At 38.8% G+C, this 18,265-nt stretch overlaps 1 protein-coding gene across 1 annotated transcript in view; it reads right to left on the bottom strand.

The window, feature by feature from the left end:
- The window catches only part of EHHADH (enoyl-CoA hydratase and 3-hydroxyacyl CoA dehydrogenase), a 54,254-nt gene that overhangs the window by 22,549 nt on the left and 13,440 nt on the right, over window positions 1-18,265 (bottom strand). Inside the window, exons 4-5 of the mRNA XM_060010997.1 lie at window positions 17,554-17,665; window positions 8,913-9,017 (exon numbers count right to left, since the gene is read on the bottom strand). Coding sequence (XP_059866980.1) covers window positions 8,913-9,017; window positions 17,554-17,665 — 217 coding nt within the window. The remainder of the gene's footprint in view (window positions 1-8,912; window positions 9,018-17,553; window positions 17,666-18,265) is intronic.

Here is an 18,265-nt window from a genome sequence, read left to right as displayed (position 1 = left end):
TACACCTTAGTTAATTAGACCAGAAACCTACCAGAGCTTACAAAGCAGTTTCACTATAAAAAGACAGATGAATGTGAGCCAGTCTGGCATTAGTATGTTACTATGTGTCCAAGGGAGAGTAAGGTTTGGATATAATCATGTGCACAAGGAAGAACTGTATCTGTGAGGCATTGTATAATCTCAACCTTTTTTTTTTTTTTTAACCTAGTTGGCAAGAACATTTCCTTAATGCTTGATTACTATGTAGAATTGAAAAGAATGGATTTTCTTTTTTTTTTTTTTTTTTTTTTGCGGTACGCGGGCCTCTCACTGTTGTGGCCTCTCCCGATGCGGAGCACAGGCTCCGGACGCGCAGGCTCAGCGGCCATGGCTCACTGGCCCAGCCGCTCCGTGGCATGTGGGATCTTCCCAGACTGGAGCACGAACCCGTGTCCCCTGCACCGGCAGGCGGACTCTCAACCACTGCACCACCAGGGAAGCCCAAAAGAATGGATTTTTAAATTAATGCTTTCCCATATGATATAAGAATAAGATTCAGGAAAGGAGGCAAGATGATGAGTAGCAGCATGTGGTCCCTGTTATTGTTGGAAAAACATGAACTCTACCCAACAGGCTACCAATTACTTGCTCAGTTAACCAATGAGTTACCCAATCCTTTATGGGAAGGCAAGCTCAGTGCAGAAGGATGAAGACCTTTCCAGGGCCTACAGCTGATTTAATTCCCTGGTGGCTCAAAAGAGAGACAAGAACAGACAGTGGGGAGAGGACAGTGGGTAGAAGACAAGTGGAAGAGGAAAGGAGGCAGAGCTGTCAGTGTTGTGGCATCTGACAACAAGTGGCTGTTGCAGACTTTCCTGGGACAGAGCATAGTTGGGTTTGGGATATCTTAGAGCTGGATCTCTGTCCTTGTGACACTACCACCAGCCCCACCATGACAGGGGCTGATTCTCAACATCATAGCACACATCAGGGTTATTTGAGGAGTTTAAAAAGTTTGGATGCCCATTCCCCACTGTGAACTCAGTTAAGAATCTTTAAGGGGGCTTCCCTGGTGGCGCAGTGGTTGAGAGTCCACCTGCCGATGCAGGGGACACGGGTTCGTGCCCTGGTCCAGGAAGATCCCACATGCCGCAGAGCGGCTAGGCCCATAAGCCATGGCCGCTGAGCCAGCATGTCCGGAGCCTGTGCTCCGCAACGAGAGAGGCCACGACAGTGAGAGGCCCACATAACGCAAAAAAAAAAAAAAAAAAAAAAAGAATCTTTAAGGGTGGGGCCTGGGCATGAGTATTTTTTTTTAATTCAATAGTTGATTTTGAGGTATAGCCTCTGGGAGGTCCAAGAGCAGAGCATATGTCAGCCACTGTATCAAGGACAGATGCAGCTCCTGGCAACTCTAACCTGGGCCAGAGATTGAAAAGAGATGAGAAAGAAAAAAAGGAAGAAAGTGGTCCAGTGGTTAAGACTTCGCCTTCCAATGCAGGGGGTGTGGATTCAATCCCTGGTTGGGGAGCGAATATCCCACATGCCTTGAGGCCAAAAAACCAAAACATAAAACAGAAGCAATATTGTAACAAATTCAATAAAGACTTTTAAAAAAAATGGTCCATATCAAAAAAAAATCTTTAAAAAAAAATGAAGAAGAAAAAAACTGAATAGTGTGCAGTAATTTTAGCCAATTGGCATATTCCTAGTATTCTGGGGATACTCAGAACCTCTGAGACTACAGATGCACATGCACATAGTTGTGCACTACAGATGCACAACAAGAGCACTTGTTCCGACCAGCCTAGGGCCAAACTAAGCACATCCACTGGAGAGTGCTGGATCAGGGCACAAACATTAGAAGGTTTTTTCCTGTCAATTTCCTATTCCTTTTGTTCTGTGGCTGTAACTGAAGGATGCTATTATCTTAAAACTTCATTTTATTACTACAAAATATATTCAGAATTTCCACTTTGGGTCTACAGGTATGGTGTTTTCAAAGTGTATTTCTTATACAGCTGGTAGTTTTAGAGTCTTGGTAGTTTTAAAGTCACTCAGCTGTAACTACATAATAAGAGAGGCAAGTGTGAGCAGGTCAGCACCAGCATTAGCTGCCAGGAACATGGGAAAGTGAAGAACTAATTAATGATTCAAATATGCTTATAATTGAATTCTTTCCCTGACCCATTCACATTTTTTTCTTAATTCTTTGAAGTTTTCTAAGGCAGAAGTTTTAATTAAAAAAATAAAGGACTCACATGCCCAAAGGAAGAAAAGGAGGTGATTATTTTCCCTCTTTCCTTTCTAGTAAACTAACAGGAAGAGATTTTCTCTGCCTAGGATAAAGAGAAACATAATGTGCAGTTTACAGAAATGGTTTCCTAAGACATAATGGACTCTCTTTTCTCTAACTCTCATAAACAATAAGCTGTCTCTCTCATAGAAGGGCTGCAAAGGACAAACAGAACAACTGCATTTTTCCAGGCTTGAGGGGGGGGTCCCTAAAGAAGTGGGGTACATAAAAAAGAAGCCCAGTTTAGACATGTGCTCAGGCTTCCTAGGTATGGCAGTGTCACTCTGCTTTTGTGAAACATGTTTATATAAATATTCCCAGACAGTAAAAATAAATTACAAAGCGCAAAAGATAAAATGAAGAGAAAGACAGATGTAACCACTAAGATTTTTTTTTAAGCCACAAAATCTAAACAGATCAAGGTCTTTGGGCAGAATAAGAATCGCTAAAAATGGCTAACACAGCCCAGTGCAGTCATAGTAACAGGACCAGAGTTCATTACAGGGACAAAAACAGAGCACTGGGTTCCTGAGTTGAGGCTCCCACTTGGGTGTCCCCTGTGCCCATCTTTGACTAACAGTACACATTTTCAGCTTCATGCCAGAATCATGCACGTGGGAACAAGGAGTTCTTACTCAGTTTGGGAACAAGCAGGCTGCTGGCCAAATGCAAATAAATAGCATTTTACAGGACCCCCCCTCCCCAGTTTAGCCAAAGCAATCTGGTTTGGCCAAGTGATTTTGAATTGCTCTGCTAAATCCATTGCACTGCAGTAGTCTAAGAGGCTTCATGTAACAAAAGCATTAAGATACATGAAGCTAATTAACTTCCACAGTCAACTCTCCAGGATGCGTGTTAAGTTTGTAGAGAAATTTGCAGCTACTTCCCAAATCACATTTTTAGATATATAAGTTAACCTCCTACAATCCCCTCCCACCCATAACTGGCTCCAAAACTGCTGATTGCAACATTGACCATTGGAAATTTCCTTCCTTCTCAACTTCTTTATTGGATGTGGAAACTAAATAAGTGCTCTTAATCTTTTCCTTTTGTTATTTTTTTAAGTCAACATTTCAGCAGTGGGGGTGGGGGTAGTGATGCGGAGTGAGAATAGGCTGAATTAATGGAATATTTTTACAAATGGAAAAAGAGAATTCAAAAATTTTACAGTATTTTTAAAACTGAGATATAAATCACATCAGTAAAAGTCACCATTTTAAAGTTTGTTAATTCAGGAGTTTTTGGTATAATCACAAGGTGTGCAACCATACATGTTTGTTTTTTAACCATGCAGAACTGATTTACTAATATCTTTAAGACAGCAGGTAATGTTTGCATGTAAAAAGTCAAAGCTAGGAAAAGTTATCTCCATTCTCACTCTTGTTCTCTGTACATCAGTGGTTCTCAAAGTGTGGTCCCCAGAATACAGCATCAACATCGCCTAGGAACTTGTTAGAAATGCAAATTGGGCCCCATCCCAGATGTACTAATTCAGAAAGTAATGAGTGGGGTCCTATAATCTATGTTTTAACAGACCCTCCAAGTGATTCTTATGCACAGTAACGTTTGAGAACCGTTCCTCTAGATCAAGACAATTGCACTAGCTTCACTAGCTATAGATTTGTAAATGCACATATATTTAACATCTATATATATATATATGTTTTTGTTTTTGGGTTTTTTTGCGGTACACGGGCCTCTCACTGTTGTGGCCTCTCCCATTGCAGAGCACAGGCTCTGGACGCGCAGGCTCAGCGGCCATGGCTCATGGGCCTTGCCGCTCCACGGCATGTGGGATCTTCCCGGACCGGGGCACGAACCCATGTCCCCTGCATCGGCAGGCGGACTCTCAACCACTGCGCCACCAGGGAAGCCCTACATCAATATATTTTAATAAAAAATATTTTATATTTATACATTCATATTTATAATAAACATCAGTACTATTTATATCATATATTTATAATAAATATCTGTACTATTTATATCATATATTTATTAAAAATATCTATTATAAAACATAAATATACATTTTTATAATAGATTTTTGTGAAGCCTGTCCTTCAAATCAATCCATCAATTTTGTCTGCCAAATAACCACAGTCTAACAGCTATATTTAAAAGCAAACAAAGGAAAAAAAGAAAGGAAAAGCACAAGACCTCAAATGAAAATGAAATGCAAAATATGTAAGCCTAGCTAAGCTACACATTTTGTAAGATAATAAGTGTAAATGTAGATAAGATTCTCTGAGCTAGTCCTTCATTGATCTGCCCGATTTCTCTACCTTGTATCTCTAGCGTTTATCTATTACAGGGCAGCACCAAGAAATCATAGGATTCTAAACAGTGGAACTCATTTTTTTTTTTTTAAGTAAAAGTTCCAGAGTTTTCCTTGGGATTCTAAACCCTAAACCTCAAAAGAAACACAGTAGAGCTGCCCAGGTTGTAGCAAGACAAAAAAAACTGGAGCCCATAGGGTCTCAGAACACAGTTTGAAATCAGCTTATTTTGTTGAAACATTTCCTTTCATTGATGAAGAAAATAAAGCCCCCAAAGCTGATTTGTTAGGGTCCATATAGCTATGGGTTAAAATTAACCATATACCAGGATATACTACAAGCTATTTAATAAGTGCTTATTTAAATTCAATCTGAGCATATTATTTTTTCTATCTTTGCTAATTTGCTTGGAAAAAATTAGTGTCTTTCAAACCATGAATGGTTTTATATTAATCACCAAGTTTAAAAAGCATTTAAGAATTAAGCATATACTTACTATATGATCCAGCAATACTACTCTTAGGTATTTACTCAGGAGAAAGGGAAATATAATGTCTGCAAAGACTTGTGTACACCCATAGTGAAAACAACCTAAATGTTCATCAACTGATAAATGAATAAACATATTGTGGTATATCCATACTATGGATTATTATTCAGTAACAAAAAAAGAATAAAAAATTAATGCATGAAAGAACATCATGAACCTCAAAAACATGCTAAGTGAGAGAAGCCAGACACAAAAGACTACATGCTATATGAAATTCTAGAAAACAAAACTATAGTAACAGAAAACAGGCCAGTGGTTGTCTGCGGCCAAGGGCAGGGGAGAGAATCTACTGAAAGAGGCATGACAATACTATTTAGGGTGATAGAACTATATCTTGATTGTGGCAGTGGTTATACAACTGCAAATGATTACAGAAATTCATCGACCTCTTCATTTAAAATGGGTGAATTTTATTGTGTGTAAATTATACCTCAAGCTGGAAAAATCAAAACAAAAGCAAAAATCATTTAAGAAATTCTGGGGGGAAAACAACTTATTTTCATTTTTGTGTATTTTCTTTAAATTTTTATCTGTCACAGACCTACTAGAGAATGGACTTGAGGACACGGGGAGGGGGAAGGGTAAGGCTGGGACAAAGTGAGAGAGTGGCATGGACATATATACACTACCAAACGTAAAATAGATAGCTAGTGGGAAGCAGCCGCATAGCACAGGGAGATCAGCTCAGTGCTTTGTGACAACCTAGAGGGGTGGGATAGGGAAGGTGGCCGGGAGGGAGACACAAGAGGGAAGAGATATGGGGACATATGTATATGTATAACTGATTCACTTTGTTATAAAGCAGAAACTAACACACCATTGTAAAGCAATTATACTCCAATAAAGATGTTTAAAAAACAACAACAACAAAATTTTTGTCTGTATTCATAATACTCTATGTAACTATAAGTATAGACTATATGTAAGTTTGTATTTAGACATTTTTATATCACAATTTGACATTTCTACAAAGTTTTCATGATTATCATTTAAAATAGTTATACATAATTGTCCAAAACCCAGAACCATTCTCCTATCGCTAACAGGTAAATTACCAAATTTTAAAGCAAATGATTCCTCCTCAATATTTGGATGCCACCAAGTGGACAAACTGTAATATTACTTAGATTGAGTAGACCTTTTTAGAAATTTAAAAAAATAACAATTTAGTGTTTAAAATTTTAATGTAAAATTAATTTTTAAAACTAAATAAATTTTAGTAATTAAAACAGATGCTTTTATAAGTGTACCAGACCATGATGCTCATCTATCTCTTGTAGTAACTTAACTCTCAAATCTGAATCTCTGGAAATCAGTCAAAGAAAAGAACTTCTGTCAAAATCAGGGCCTTTACAAACTAAAACTACAGGTGTAAATGATAGACATGGGTCTCTCTTAAGCCCCAAACCAAAAACCATTTAGGGACCTACAAATGCAAATAGCCTTTGCTGTAGGCCAAATGACTTCCAACAAAACAATAAGTGCTTCCAGGAGGCACAATGAAACCAGTGATGAAACTGTGGTGAAGATTATCTGGAAAGCAGAGAAAGACAGCAAGAAACTCATTCCCCTTTGGGCAAAGCCTTGCTAACTCTCTTTAGAGTCACCAGTATTTTCTCCTTACAGTTCCTGGCCTTTCCAGTTCAAGCTTTTGCTATTGAAATGAAACAGTAACTGGTTAGAGCCACAAAAAGAAAGATTATTTCAGGGAAGTGTTTGGTCCCTGCCAGGGTGGACAAAAGAAGGACTTTTTCAAAAGAAGCCTTTGAATGACACCTAGCCATTACCTACCACCAACCGAGGGAGATGAACACTCTGCCTATAGCCCAATATTCCTCCCAATTATTTTTTCTGATGCACTTTAACCCTCTCCATCTTGCTGCCAACCTCCATAAATCAAAAAGAAACATTTTTTTAAAAAAAGAAATCTAGGAATGCCACTCCAAAGAACTCTTAAAGGAATGTCATGAGTCCATAAAGTGAGAAACCAGTGAGAGAGAGAAAACGTAGCTCACTGAGACAGAACCATGGCTTCATTGTGGTAAATTATAGAGCTTGTCTTCTAATGGCTGAAATGTTTGTTTGCTTGGTTTTTCTTAAATTTTAGTTATGTTTCTTAATAGAAGATACACTCATTCAATAAAAATTCAAAAGGTACAGAAGAATAAAAAGGGACGTCTACTTTTAACTGCTTCTGCTGGCTGGTCAGCCCCATTCCCAGAGGCAACCATCAATCCTCTCTTGTGAATAGTTACAGAAGTATCCTGTACAGAGACAGTTACATATATACACTCTCCCTATATAAACATTCAATCCCATCCCCCCTTTCTTGTTACACAAATGTTGCACCACTGTACACAATGATGCGTTTTTCATTTAACCATACAATACATCATGGCATTCATACCATGTCAATACATAGAGTTTCTCATTCATTTTAAAACTGTATTTGCAAATGAAGCAACGGACAAAGGACTAATCTCCAAAATAGGTCATAGAGCTCAATATCAAAAAAACGACCCGATTAAAAAATGCTCAGAAGACCTAAATAGAGATTTCACTAACGAAGACATGCAGGGCTTCCCTGGTGGTGCAGTGGTTGAGAGTCCGCCTGCTGATGCAGGGGACGCGGGTTCGTGCCCCGGTCTGGGAAGATCCCACATGCCACGGAGCGGCTGGGCCTGTGAGCCACGGCCGCTGAGCCTGCTCGTCCGGAGCCTGTGCTCCGCAACGGGAGAGGCCACAGCAGTGAGGGGCCCGTGTACCACAAAAAAAAAAAAGAAGAAGAAGACATGCAGATGGCCAAGAGGCACATGAAAAGATGCTCAACATCACTGATTATTAGAGAAATGCAAATCAAAACTACAATGAGGTATCACCTCACACCAGTCAGAATGGCCATCATCAAAAAATCTACAAACAATAAATGCTGGAGAGGGTGTAGAGAAAAGGGAACCCTTTTGCACTGTTGGTGGGAATGTAAATTGATACAGCCACTGTATCAACCTCCAGTATGGAAGTTCCTTAAACAACTGAAAATAGAACTACCATATGACCCAGCAATCCCACTCCTGGACATATACCCTGAGAAAACCATAATTCAAAAGGACACATGTTACCAAATGTTCATTGCAGCACTATTTACAATAGCCAGGATATGGAAACAACCTAAATGTCCAACGACAGATGAATGGATAAAGAAGATGTTGTACACATACACAATGGAATATTACTCAGCCATAAAAAGGAACGAAACTGGGTCATTTGTAGAGATGTGGAGTCTTGTCATACAGAGTGAAGTAAGCCAGAAAGAGAAAAACAAATATTGTATACTAACGCATGTATGTGGAATCTAGAAAAATGGTACAGATGAACCTATTTGCAGGGAAGGAATAGAGACGTAGATGTAGAGAATGGACATGTGGACACAGAGAGAGAAGGAGAGGGTGGGACGTATTGGGAGATTAGGGTTGATATATACACTACCATGCATAAAATAGATAGCTAGTGGGAACATGCTATAAAGCACAGGAAGCTCAGCTAGGTGCTCTGTGACGACCTAGATGGGTGGGGTGGTGGGGGGCAGGGAGGGAGGTTCAAGAGGGAGGAGATATAGGTATACATATAGCTGATTCACTTCATTGAACAGCAGAAACTAACACAACATTGTAAAGTAATTATACTCCAATTAAAAAAAACTGTATCATATTCTATTTGGATGTACCATAAAATATTTAAGGAGTTCCTTATTAAGATGGACATTTAACTTGTTTCCAATTTGTGCTAGTTTTATTATTATCTTCTTTACCTGAAACTCTCTGGGCAAATTTGATTGCTTCTTCAACCAGATCCGAGTTCACAATTTTATCTAGAATACCCAGCTTAAGAGCTTCATTTGCTGAAATATGTCTTCCTAAAAGAAAACAAAATAAAACAAATCAAAGAACAATGTGATAGTAAACCAAAAACATCACTCTCTCTAGTAGGAAAATTCACTTGTCCTGGGTATAAACATCTGTTACTAAATAAACAAGCACCACGCTGACTGTTACAGTGGAAAGATTACTGCAGAGGTAATCAGAAAATTTGGATTCAAGTTCCAGCTCTACCTTGCACTATTTGTGTGAACTGTACTAGGACCACAATTTCTTCGTTGGTAAATGGCAAAAATTATGCTTACCTTGGTAATTCTGAGTATTAAGTGAAAATAATACATTTTCCTTCTATTCTATAAATCTCTATTAGAAGCACTTTATGAACTATAAATCTATATAATAATGAGAATTTATTGTTTGATAATAATAGAGATAAAAAAATAACAGAGGTAGTAGCAGCACAGCAATAGCAATACTATCTGTTCTTATACTAGCATACACCATGGGCTGCCATTGATTACGAACTGAGCTCAAACACAAATATAGTTGGATAGACAGGGGAGAAGAATTATTAAGTTGATATCACATAAGTTATAATCAAAATTTCACAGGAAAAGTGGGGTGGACCTCTGCCATTTTTTGGCTACCCAGCATCTCGACCCTCCCTTAGCTTGTGGAATTGCTAATGTGTGAGCTTTGGAGCTAAAAAGGAAGCTAAAAAAGAAACAGAGATGATCAGACAATTGTTCCTTCAGACCTGGCACTACGGTGTGTCCCATGATCCCAAGCTTGGCAAACTGAGGGTTTTTAGCTGGAGTGAGTAACACTAAGGAACAGCAATAGCGTAAATCTCACTGCACAGGTGGTGACATCTAGCGTCTGGTGGCGGTGGTGCCAGGAGCATCTACCATCCACTAGTGACACTTGGCAGCCTCTGGTATAGACTGGAAGCTCTAGGAGGTTACAGAAGTTTGATGAGGGTTTGCATTACTCCCATGTTCTCCAGCAGGCATAGATACGTAATTTGATCTGCACACTCTGAAGCGGGAGGTTAAGGGATATAAGCTTCCCTCACCACAGGGTCAGGAGAGAGACAGCAACACATTGCTTGCTTGTTTACCAGCACCATCTGGGCTTCTGAAGAGCAATCACCAACTCAGTCTTGCTGGCAACAACTCCACGGTCTTTGCTGCTCTTCCAGAGTGTTGGTGGTTGCCATCTCTGAGACAAACCCTCCATTCCCAGTTCTTACTAGTGCTTTGGAGAGCTACCAATGGCTTTTCTTGATCAGATAGATAATTCAATGATTTTGGGCAGGGGTCACTCTGTAACAGCAATATTTGGGCAGTTTTCTGGAAATGCCTTTGAAAACAGGCTTCCAGATCTCCGCCTGGGGTGAGGAGGGCAGTGGGGGGTGGGCAAGTGGCTTCAAGGGTGAAGTCTCCTCTGTACAAAATCACTTGAGTGAGGGGTGAGTGAATCAGACTCTCTAGGTTAAGGGGCCCAAAGGGACACGGAATGGAATATGAAAACCTGGGTACTAAAAGGATCTTTGGGGCAACTGAGCAGGGGAAACATGAGATGTCCACAGGATGAACTGAAAATTCCATTAGCTGTAATGTTTTCTTCTGACCTGGATTTCACAAAAGTTGGAAGGACCACTACTGTTCTTACGGAGTCAATGAGATTTCAGGTACTTTTATTCTGTTTCAAGGACCTGAAGACACAGCTCTGTATATCCAACCCAAATCCTCATGCTGAGATTTAAACTTGTTCTTTCTTGTGCTTTCTTGTTCTTTCTTGTGAGTGTAGATAATAACCACTGTCCAATCTAATAAAAGCCCTCCCTAGATCTACTATAAAGAGACTGGGGCAACTGAAGTTGAGACTTCTGCAAGCCAGGTAATCTCAGTTCTTTCCAATTTTCTTTGTGGCTTTTTTTCCAAGCTTTAGAAAAAAATTTCTACATGGAACTCTTTCCAGATGCCAGTTTAAAGTCCCCTTAAAATTGTACAGACTACTTAAAAAGATAGGTGTCCAAAGTTAAAAAATAAAATAAAAAATAAAAAATAAAATAAAATAAAAAGATAGGTGTATGATTCCAATGTTAGTTTTCTTCTAATTCACTGTGACCTTCTCCATGCAAATCAAAATCTATCATATTCTTACTATTTTTACCTCTTTTCTTCATCATGTTAATAATAGTGATATTTCTATAAGCAGCAGTGCTTTGAAAAAGGTGAATCTTAGTTCACTTTATTTCTTTTTGTCAAAGAAGCCAGATTCCTTCCTGATTTCCTCCAAGATATTCTTGCCTTTCAGGCTTAATACTGAAAGCAGGAACACACAATTCCTCAATATTCCCCCACATGCTTTAATTTCTATAAACCTTAGAATTTACAGACTCATTTCACACTATTATGATTCCCCCCCCCCTCTATATATATATATATTTTTTTTTTTTTGCAGTACGCGGGCCTCTCACTGTTGTGGCCTCTCCCGTTGCAGAGCACAGGCTCCGGACGCGCAGGCTCAGCGGCCATGGCTCACAGGCCCAGCCTATCCGTGGCATGTGGGATCCTCCCGGATCGGGGCACGAACCCGCGTCCCCTGCATCGGCAGGCGGACTCTCAACCACTGCGCCACCAGGGAAGCCCTCCCCCTATATTTTATGCTGCTTTTCTTCCTTTCTATTTTGTCTTTTGCAGAATTAACCCTCTCACGTGCTTTGAATTTCTGTAGTATGTTGGGTTGATTGTAAGCATCCTCTTATGAATTCTGCATTAGGTACTTAAAATAGTTCACATTCTTAAAAGTGTACTTATCATACCACTGTAAATTAAAGCAATTTCTAATCTAATTTATTGAAGAGAAGAAATTTAGTTTTTAACTCCCTTTTCATGCTCTAAAGAATTTATAACAACTCCCCATTTAAAGGGGGAAAAAGCCATTTTAGACTTTAGTCTAATTATATATTAGTAACTGTATAAATTTTACACTAGTAATTATATATTAGTAATAATATAGACTCATTATTTTCTAATTTGGACCATGTGTGCACAGTTTTGTATTGTGGTTTCTGTGTCAAAACATAAGTGTATTGGGGCTTCCCTGGTGGTGCAGTGGATAAGAATCCACCTGCCAATGCAGGGGACAAGGGTTCGAGCCCTGGTCCGGGAAGATCCCACATGCCACAGAGGAACTAAGCCCCTGCGCCACAACTATTGAGCCTGTGCTCTAGAGCCCGAGAGCCACTACTACTGAGCCCGTGAGCCACAACTACTGAGCATGTGTGCCTAGAGCCTGTGCTCTGCAACAACAGAAGCCACCGCAATGAGAAACCCGCACACCACAACTAAGGGTAGCTCCCGCTCGCTGCAACTAGAGAAAATCCCACACATAGCAACGAAGACCCAATGCAGCCAAAAATAAATAAAATAAAATAAATAAATTTATTTTTTAAAAAGTGTATTGATTAGCAGTTCTCATATTTTTTAGTCTTGGGACCCCTTTGCACTCTTAAAAATTATGGAATACGCCAAAGAGCTTTTTTTTATATGGGTTATTTCTATTAATATTTACTATATTAGAAATTATAACTGAGAACTTTAAAAATGTATCTTTATTAAATCACTTTAAAATAACTATGATAAACCTATTACATATTAACATAAATAAATTTTTATGCAAAAAAACTCTATTTTCAAAATTTTAAAAATTTAGTGAGAAGAGTGTTGTTTTATATTTTTGCAAATATCTTTAATGTCTGGCTTAATAGAAGACAGTTGGATTCTCATTTCTGCTTCTGCATTCAATCTGTTTTGATACCACATGGCATACAATAACCTCTGGAAAATTCCACTGTATATTTGTGAGCGAATGAGAGTGGAAAAGGCAAACAATATCTTATTATTATGAAAATAGTTCTGACTCCATGGACCCCACCCCCACCCCCTGCCCCCCCATACACAATAGTCTTAGGTACATCTAGGAGTTCCTGGGCCGCACTTCAAGAACTCCTGATTTAGACCACATTTAAGACTGTATAGCATCTTAGTATACAAATGTTCCATACGTTGAGAATTTATTTGTGGCTGGAGTGATTTTAGCTGTTTCAAGAGTAACCTTTTGTTGTGTTTTGTTTTTATCCTTTGGAAGCTTGCAGGAGTCTATTTCGTGGAAATTTAAAATCTTTATCAAAATACAAGGCATTGACATCTCATCAGTTTTTCCAGGAAAATGAGGTGCTTACTAAAGTACAATCTCTGATTCCTTTATGTATCTGAAGAGATTCTTCTATTTTTTCCTATGGTTATTGCTTCTCCCCTTTTCGCTTTGTGCTCTGGGAGCTTTTATTATTCATAGCAGAGGCCTCTATTATAGACCTCTCATGTCTGCTGCCTTCATTTACATTTTCTGTATTTTTTTAGAAATTCTTCTGAATTCTATAAACGTGTCTCTATCCTCTATGTTGCTGATTCAGTAGTCTGTTCTAGTGCATCTTTTTTTTTTATTGCTTCAAAGTTATTTTGGCTAATGTTTTGATTTTAAACAGGGTGTTCTTGTTTAATAAATAAAATATTTTCTTTTCTAATTTAGAATATTGTGAGTTTTCTAAGATTTTTTGTTGCCTTTAATCTGTTTCAACAGACTCACATTTATGTTTCATTTTTCTAATGACACAGAATATTTTCATAGCTTGTTTTTTTTTTTGGTCTGTTTTATTTGTCTTAGTCATGAAATAATATTTGCTGATATTTATTATTGCTGACTGGGAGCCCCGGGTATTAAAACTCACCCTTAACATCTTGTTCGAGTATAGAGAAAACCCACATGGACCTAACTAAATCTGAAAGACTGGCAGGATAAAGATGCCATTCGCAGCTTCTTCCCCAGTACCCTGGGTGGCAAGAGGTACCTCATCAAAGACTAGAGTCTGAGGGCATCCCTGTCCTGGGAAAGATCATAAAGTAACTATGGGGCTGAGACAAAGCTCTATGAGAATAGAGAAGAGGCTTTCTATGCTGTTCAGTGAAAAAGAAAGATGGGACCTAGAAAATAACAGCAGAAGCAACATCAGGGCACTGTAGTTTTCATCATTTGATTGGACAGAGAACGTCAGGGAATGAACTGCATTGTGCCCAAGCATGTGTTTTGTGGTTCCTGCTAAAGATTCAGTTGTTTTCAGATGGCATTTTAAGGGAATTGTGGAGAAGCGTTGTTGTTGTAATTGTTCCACGTTCCAGAATTATCTCTCTTATGGTTTTCAGAAGAGCAGAAAAGGTTAGCTATTTATTAATTTAATCTAAATTTATTTACTTATTAATTTCCTATGGGGGCAGTGCCTATAGAGCTGGTATTTTTCTTCATTAACATCAGTAGGGAATCTTCAACTTTCAGTAACAATTTTTTAGCATCCCTTCTTAGGAAAAAAAATGTTTTCCAGAAGCAAGAGTCTTAATATCATCATTATTAATGGCTACTGTATTAGTTTCCTATACAGATTACCACAAACATTGCATCTTAAAACAGCACACATTTATTATCTTAGTTTAGGAGTCAGAAATCTAAAATAGGTCAGCAGAATTGTGCTCCTTCTGGAGGCTCTGAGAGAGAATCTGTTCCTGGGCTTTTCTAGCCTCTAGAGGCTGCCTACATTTCTTCTTCTCTTCCTCCACCTTCAAAGCCAGCTGTGTATCATCTTCTCTCCCTCCTGTCTTCCTCTTCTAAGGACGCTTGTGATAAATTGTGCCTACCTAGACAATCTAGAGTAATCTCCCATCTTGAGATCCTTAATTTAATCACACCTGCAAGGTCCCTTTCGAATGTGAGGTAATATATTCACAGGTTCTAGGTATTAGGACGTGGACATCTTGGAGAGAGGCATTATTATGCCTACCACAGTTACCATTTATAAAATGTCTCCTCTGTGACAGGTACTATACCAGAAGCAAGTCATGTAATTTCATTATTCCTTACACAACTATGTGGTTGTTTTACTGATGAGAAAATGAAGACTGAGAGAAGTTCAGACAATCTCCCTTCTAAATTTCAGGCCAGTCTATCCAACTGTCTACCTGACACCTCAAGTTGGATGTCAAACCTTAACATGTCCAAAACTAAGCTCTTGTGATTCCTCCCTACAACCTGCTCTACCAGCAGAATTCCCTTTTTCTCAGTAATGGTGCCATCCTTCCAGCTGCTGAGGCCATTAGAATCATCATTTTCTCTCCCCTTTCCCTCACCTCTCACATTTGGTCTGTCACAAAATCCTGTTGGCTCAAAATATATCCAGAATTTGACCATGTCTCACCATTTACATTGTTACCACTCAGGTCTAACCTCCCATCATGGCTCCCTTGGATTATTAAAGCAGGCTTCTAATCAGTCTTCCTATTTCTGGCCTTACCTCCAATTAATATATTTTCAGTAGCCAGGGTGATCTTTTAAAAAACATAAGTGACAGCATGTTTGTTAGTTTTCTGCTCAAAACACTCTAACGCCTTTCTACCTCTTCAGAAGAAAAGCCAAAGTTCTCTCTATAATCTTCAAGTCCCTACCTGATGTGACTTCACCCCCTACTACTCTTCCCCTTACTCACCTTACTCTAGCTTCATTGACCTTCTTGCTGTTCTTTGAAATTTCCAAGTATGCCCCTACCTCAGGGCTTGGTATTTGCTATTTTCTCTGTGTGGAATATCTTCCTCCAGATATTGGCATAACAAGCTTCCTCCATCCTTCAGGTATTCACTCACATTCATTTTGTAGGAAAGCCTTTCCCAACTATCCTACCTAAAATATTACCCAACCCCCAGCCCTATCATTTTACATTTCCCCTTTCTGCTTTATGTTTTCTCCTTAGCACTGATCTCCATCTAACCTACCATGTATACTACTTACATAATAGGTAGGCATGGAGTTTAAGAAGAGTATACAGTGTGGTAGCTGGTCTCCAAAGTGACCTGCCATGTGTTTGACCTCTAAGTATTCAAGTTCCCCTCCCGAGTTGGATAGGGAAGACTTGTATAATCAATAGAATAGTTCAGAAAAGATGGTACGTGACTCCAAAGCTAGGTCATAAAAGACATTGCAGTCTTTGCCTTGCTCTCTCTTGGATCACTCACTCTAGAGGAAGCCAGCTTCCATGCTGTGAGGATATGCAGGTAGCTCTAGAGAAAGGTCCATGTGGAGAGGAAATGAAGCCTCCTGCCAACAGTCAGCAGCAGCCATCCATGTGAGTGCGCCATCTTGGAAGTAGATCTTGGAAGTAGATCCTCCAGCCCCAGTCCAGTTTTCAGATGACTATGGTCCCAGTCAGTATCTTGACTGCAACTTCATGAGAAACCTTGAGCTAGAACCCAACTAAGCTGTTCCCAAATTCCTGACCCACAGAAACAAGGGAAGAAAAGCACTGCCAATCAAACCACAACTCACAATGAATGTAAGAGGCGTCCTGATTTCAAAGATGTGGAAAACACTGTGCATTTTTGAATTGATAATTATTGTTATTGTTGTTGTTTTCTGTATATAATATCCATAAGGGCAGGAGTTTTTGTAGGTTTGATTTACCTCTATAGTCCCACTGCCTACAACAGGGCCCAGCAAATGAGAAAAAATTAAACAGCTGCTGCATGAGTGAATAAAAATTAATTTGTACAAGGCATATTGTTTATATGTGGTACAGCTGGGATTCAAGCTCAGGTCTTTGATTCTAAAGATTGTGCTCTTTCTATTGCCCATTCTTTGGGATATAGTCTATTACCAAGATCCTCATCTTATTTTTACTCAATCCTCCTCTTTCACTAAAGTCAGATATGGGAATAATAACATATAGCTAACATTTTTTACCATGTCTAGGACTGTTCTAAGCACATTGTATGGATTAAGGTGTCTAATCTTCACCACACCACCATGTGGTAGGTGCTATTGTCATAAACATTTATGAGGAAACTAAGGCACAAAGAGGTAAAGTGTCTGGCCCAAGGCCTCATTAGTTCCACCTGTTTGGAGTAAATAGTTATGTATGTTCTTTCATCCAACCTCACTTCAACTGGCAATATCTTTCTATGTCTTATCATATTTGGTAAATTCAGGGTCTCTAGATGATTTCTAGTGTTACATTGTTCACATTCCCTATTGAAAGAGAAAACTTTTATTTGAAGCTAACACCTTATCACCTGGGAAATGAAAAATGCAGTCATTTCCAAACTAAAATTTGAAATCTTTCCTTGGAAATTCTGGTTTTAATTCTTGTTTATATTATAATTTCTAAATTAGATCTGAATATAATGCACCCTATGTGAAACCAGTGTCTATGAGTAGACATTTAAATGTGATTAGGGCTCTGTATATACTTTCATTTAGAAAGCACTCACATTTGCTCTTCATGGTAACTTTTGAGAAGCTCTCAGAAAAGGCATTCTTTACATTTAAAGATGAGAAAATTGACATCAAAGAAGTTAAAGTATCCTCTTAAAATTACATGGGTAGGGAATGGTCAAGCCAGAATGTTTCTAAATCCTAGTCCAGTTCCTCACATTGAACTAGACAGACATTGGCAGGGTTAGTACTGACCTGAGGTAATTAAGTCAAGTGCAGCAGGAACTCCAATAAGTCTGGGGAGAAGCTGGGTTCCTCTTGCACCAGGAAGGATTCCTAGTGTGACCTCTGGGAAGCCAACTTGAGCCTATCAAAGATTGAAGGCATAAAGGTCATTAGAATGAGATGATATATTCAAAGTCAAGGCAAGCATTCCCCTGGGTTTCTCACACCCTCAAAAACATTGCTGCATAGAATTCAGTGAGAGTTTCTACAGAGAAAATTAGTGCACACCCTCTCCTCTAATTAATAGCATAAATAGAGCTGTGCCATCCCTAAGTCTTCATGTTGAAACACATCCCCAGCTTCTTACACAATTCTTCTCTGACTCTATTATTCACAGAATGGGAAAAAATAGTTGCTAATAACATATGTGGAATATATAAAGAACTTTTATAACTCAATAATAAAAAGACAAATGATCCAATTCAAATGGGCAAAGCATCTGAATAGACATTACTCCAAAAAGATACAAATGGCCAATAAGCACATGAAAAGGTGATCAGTATCATTAGCCATCAGGGAAATGCAAATCAAAACTACAAGATACCACTTCATACCCACTATGATGGCTATAATAAAAAAGACATACAATAACAAGTTTTAGAGGGTATGTGGAGCACACAAAACCCTCATACATTGCTGGTGGGACCGTAAAATGATGCAGTCACTTTGGAAAACAATTTGG

Source organism: Delphinus delphis, chromosome 4 (genome assembly GCF_949987515.2).
Source record: "Delphinus delphis chromosome 4, mDelDel1.2, whole genome shotgun sequence".
NCBI classification, from domain to species: domain Eukaryota; kingdom Metazoa; phylum Chordata; class Mammalia; order Artiodactyla; family Delphinidae; genus Delphinus; species Delphinus delphis.
Note: the sequence above shows the minus strand (reverse complement) of the source record. Positions and strands in the feature narration are given on the sequence as shown.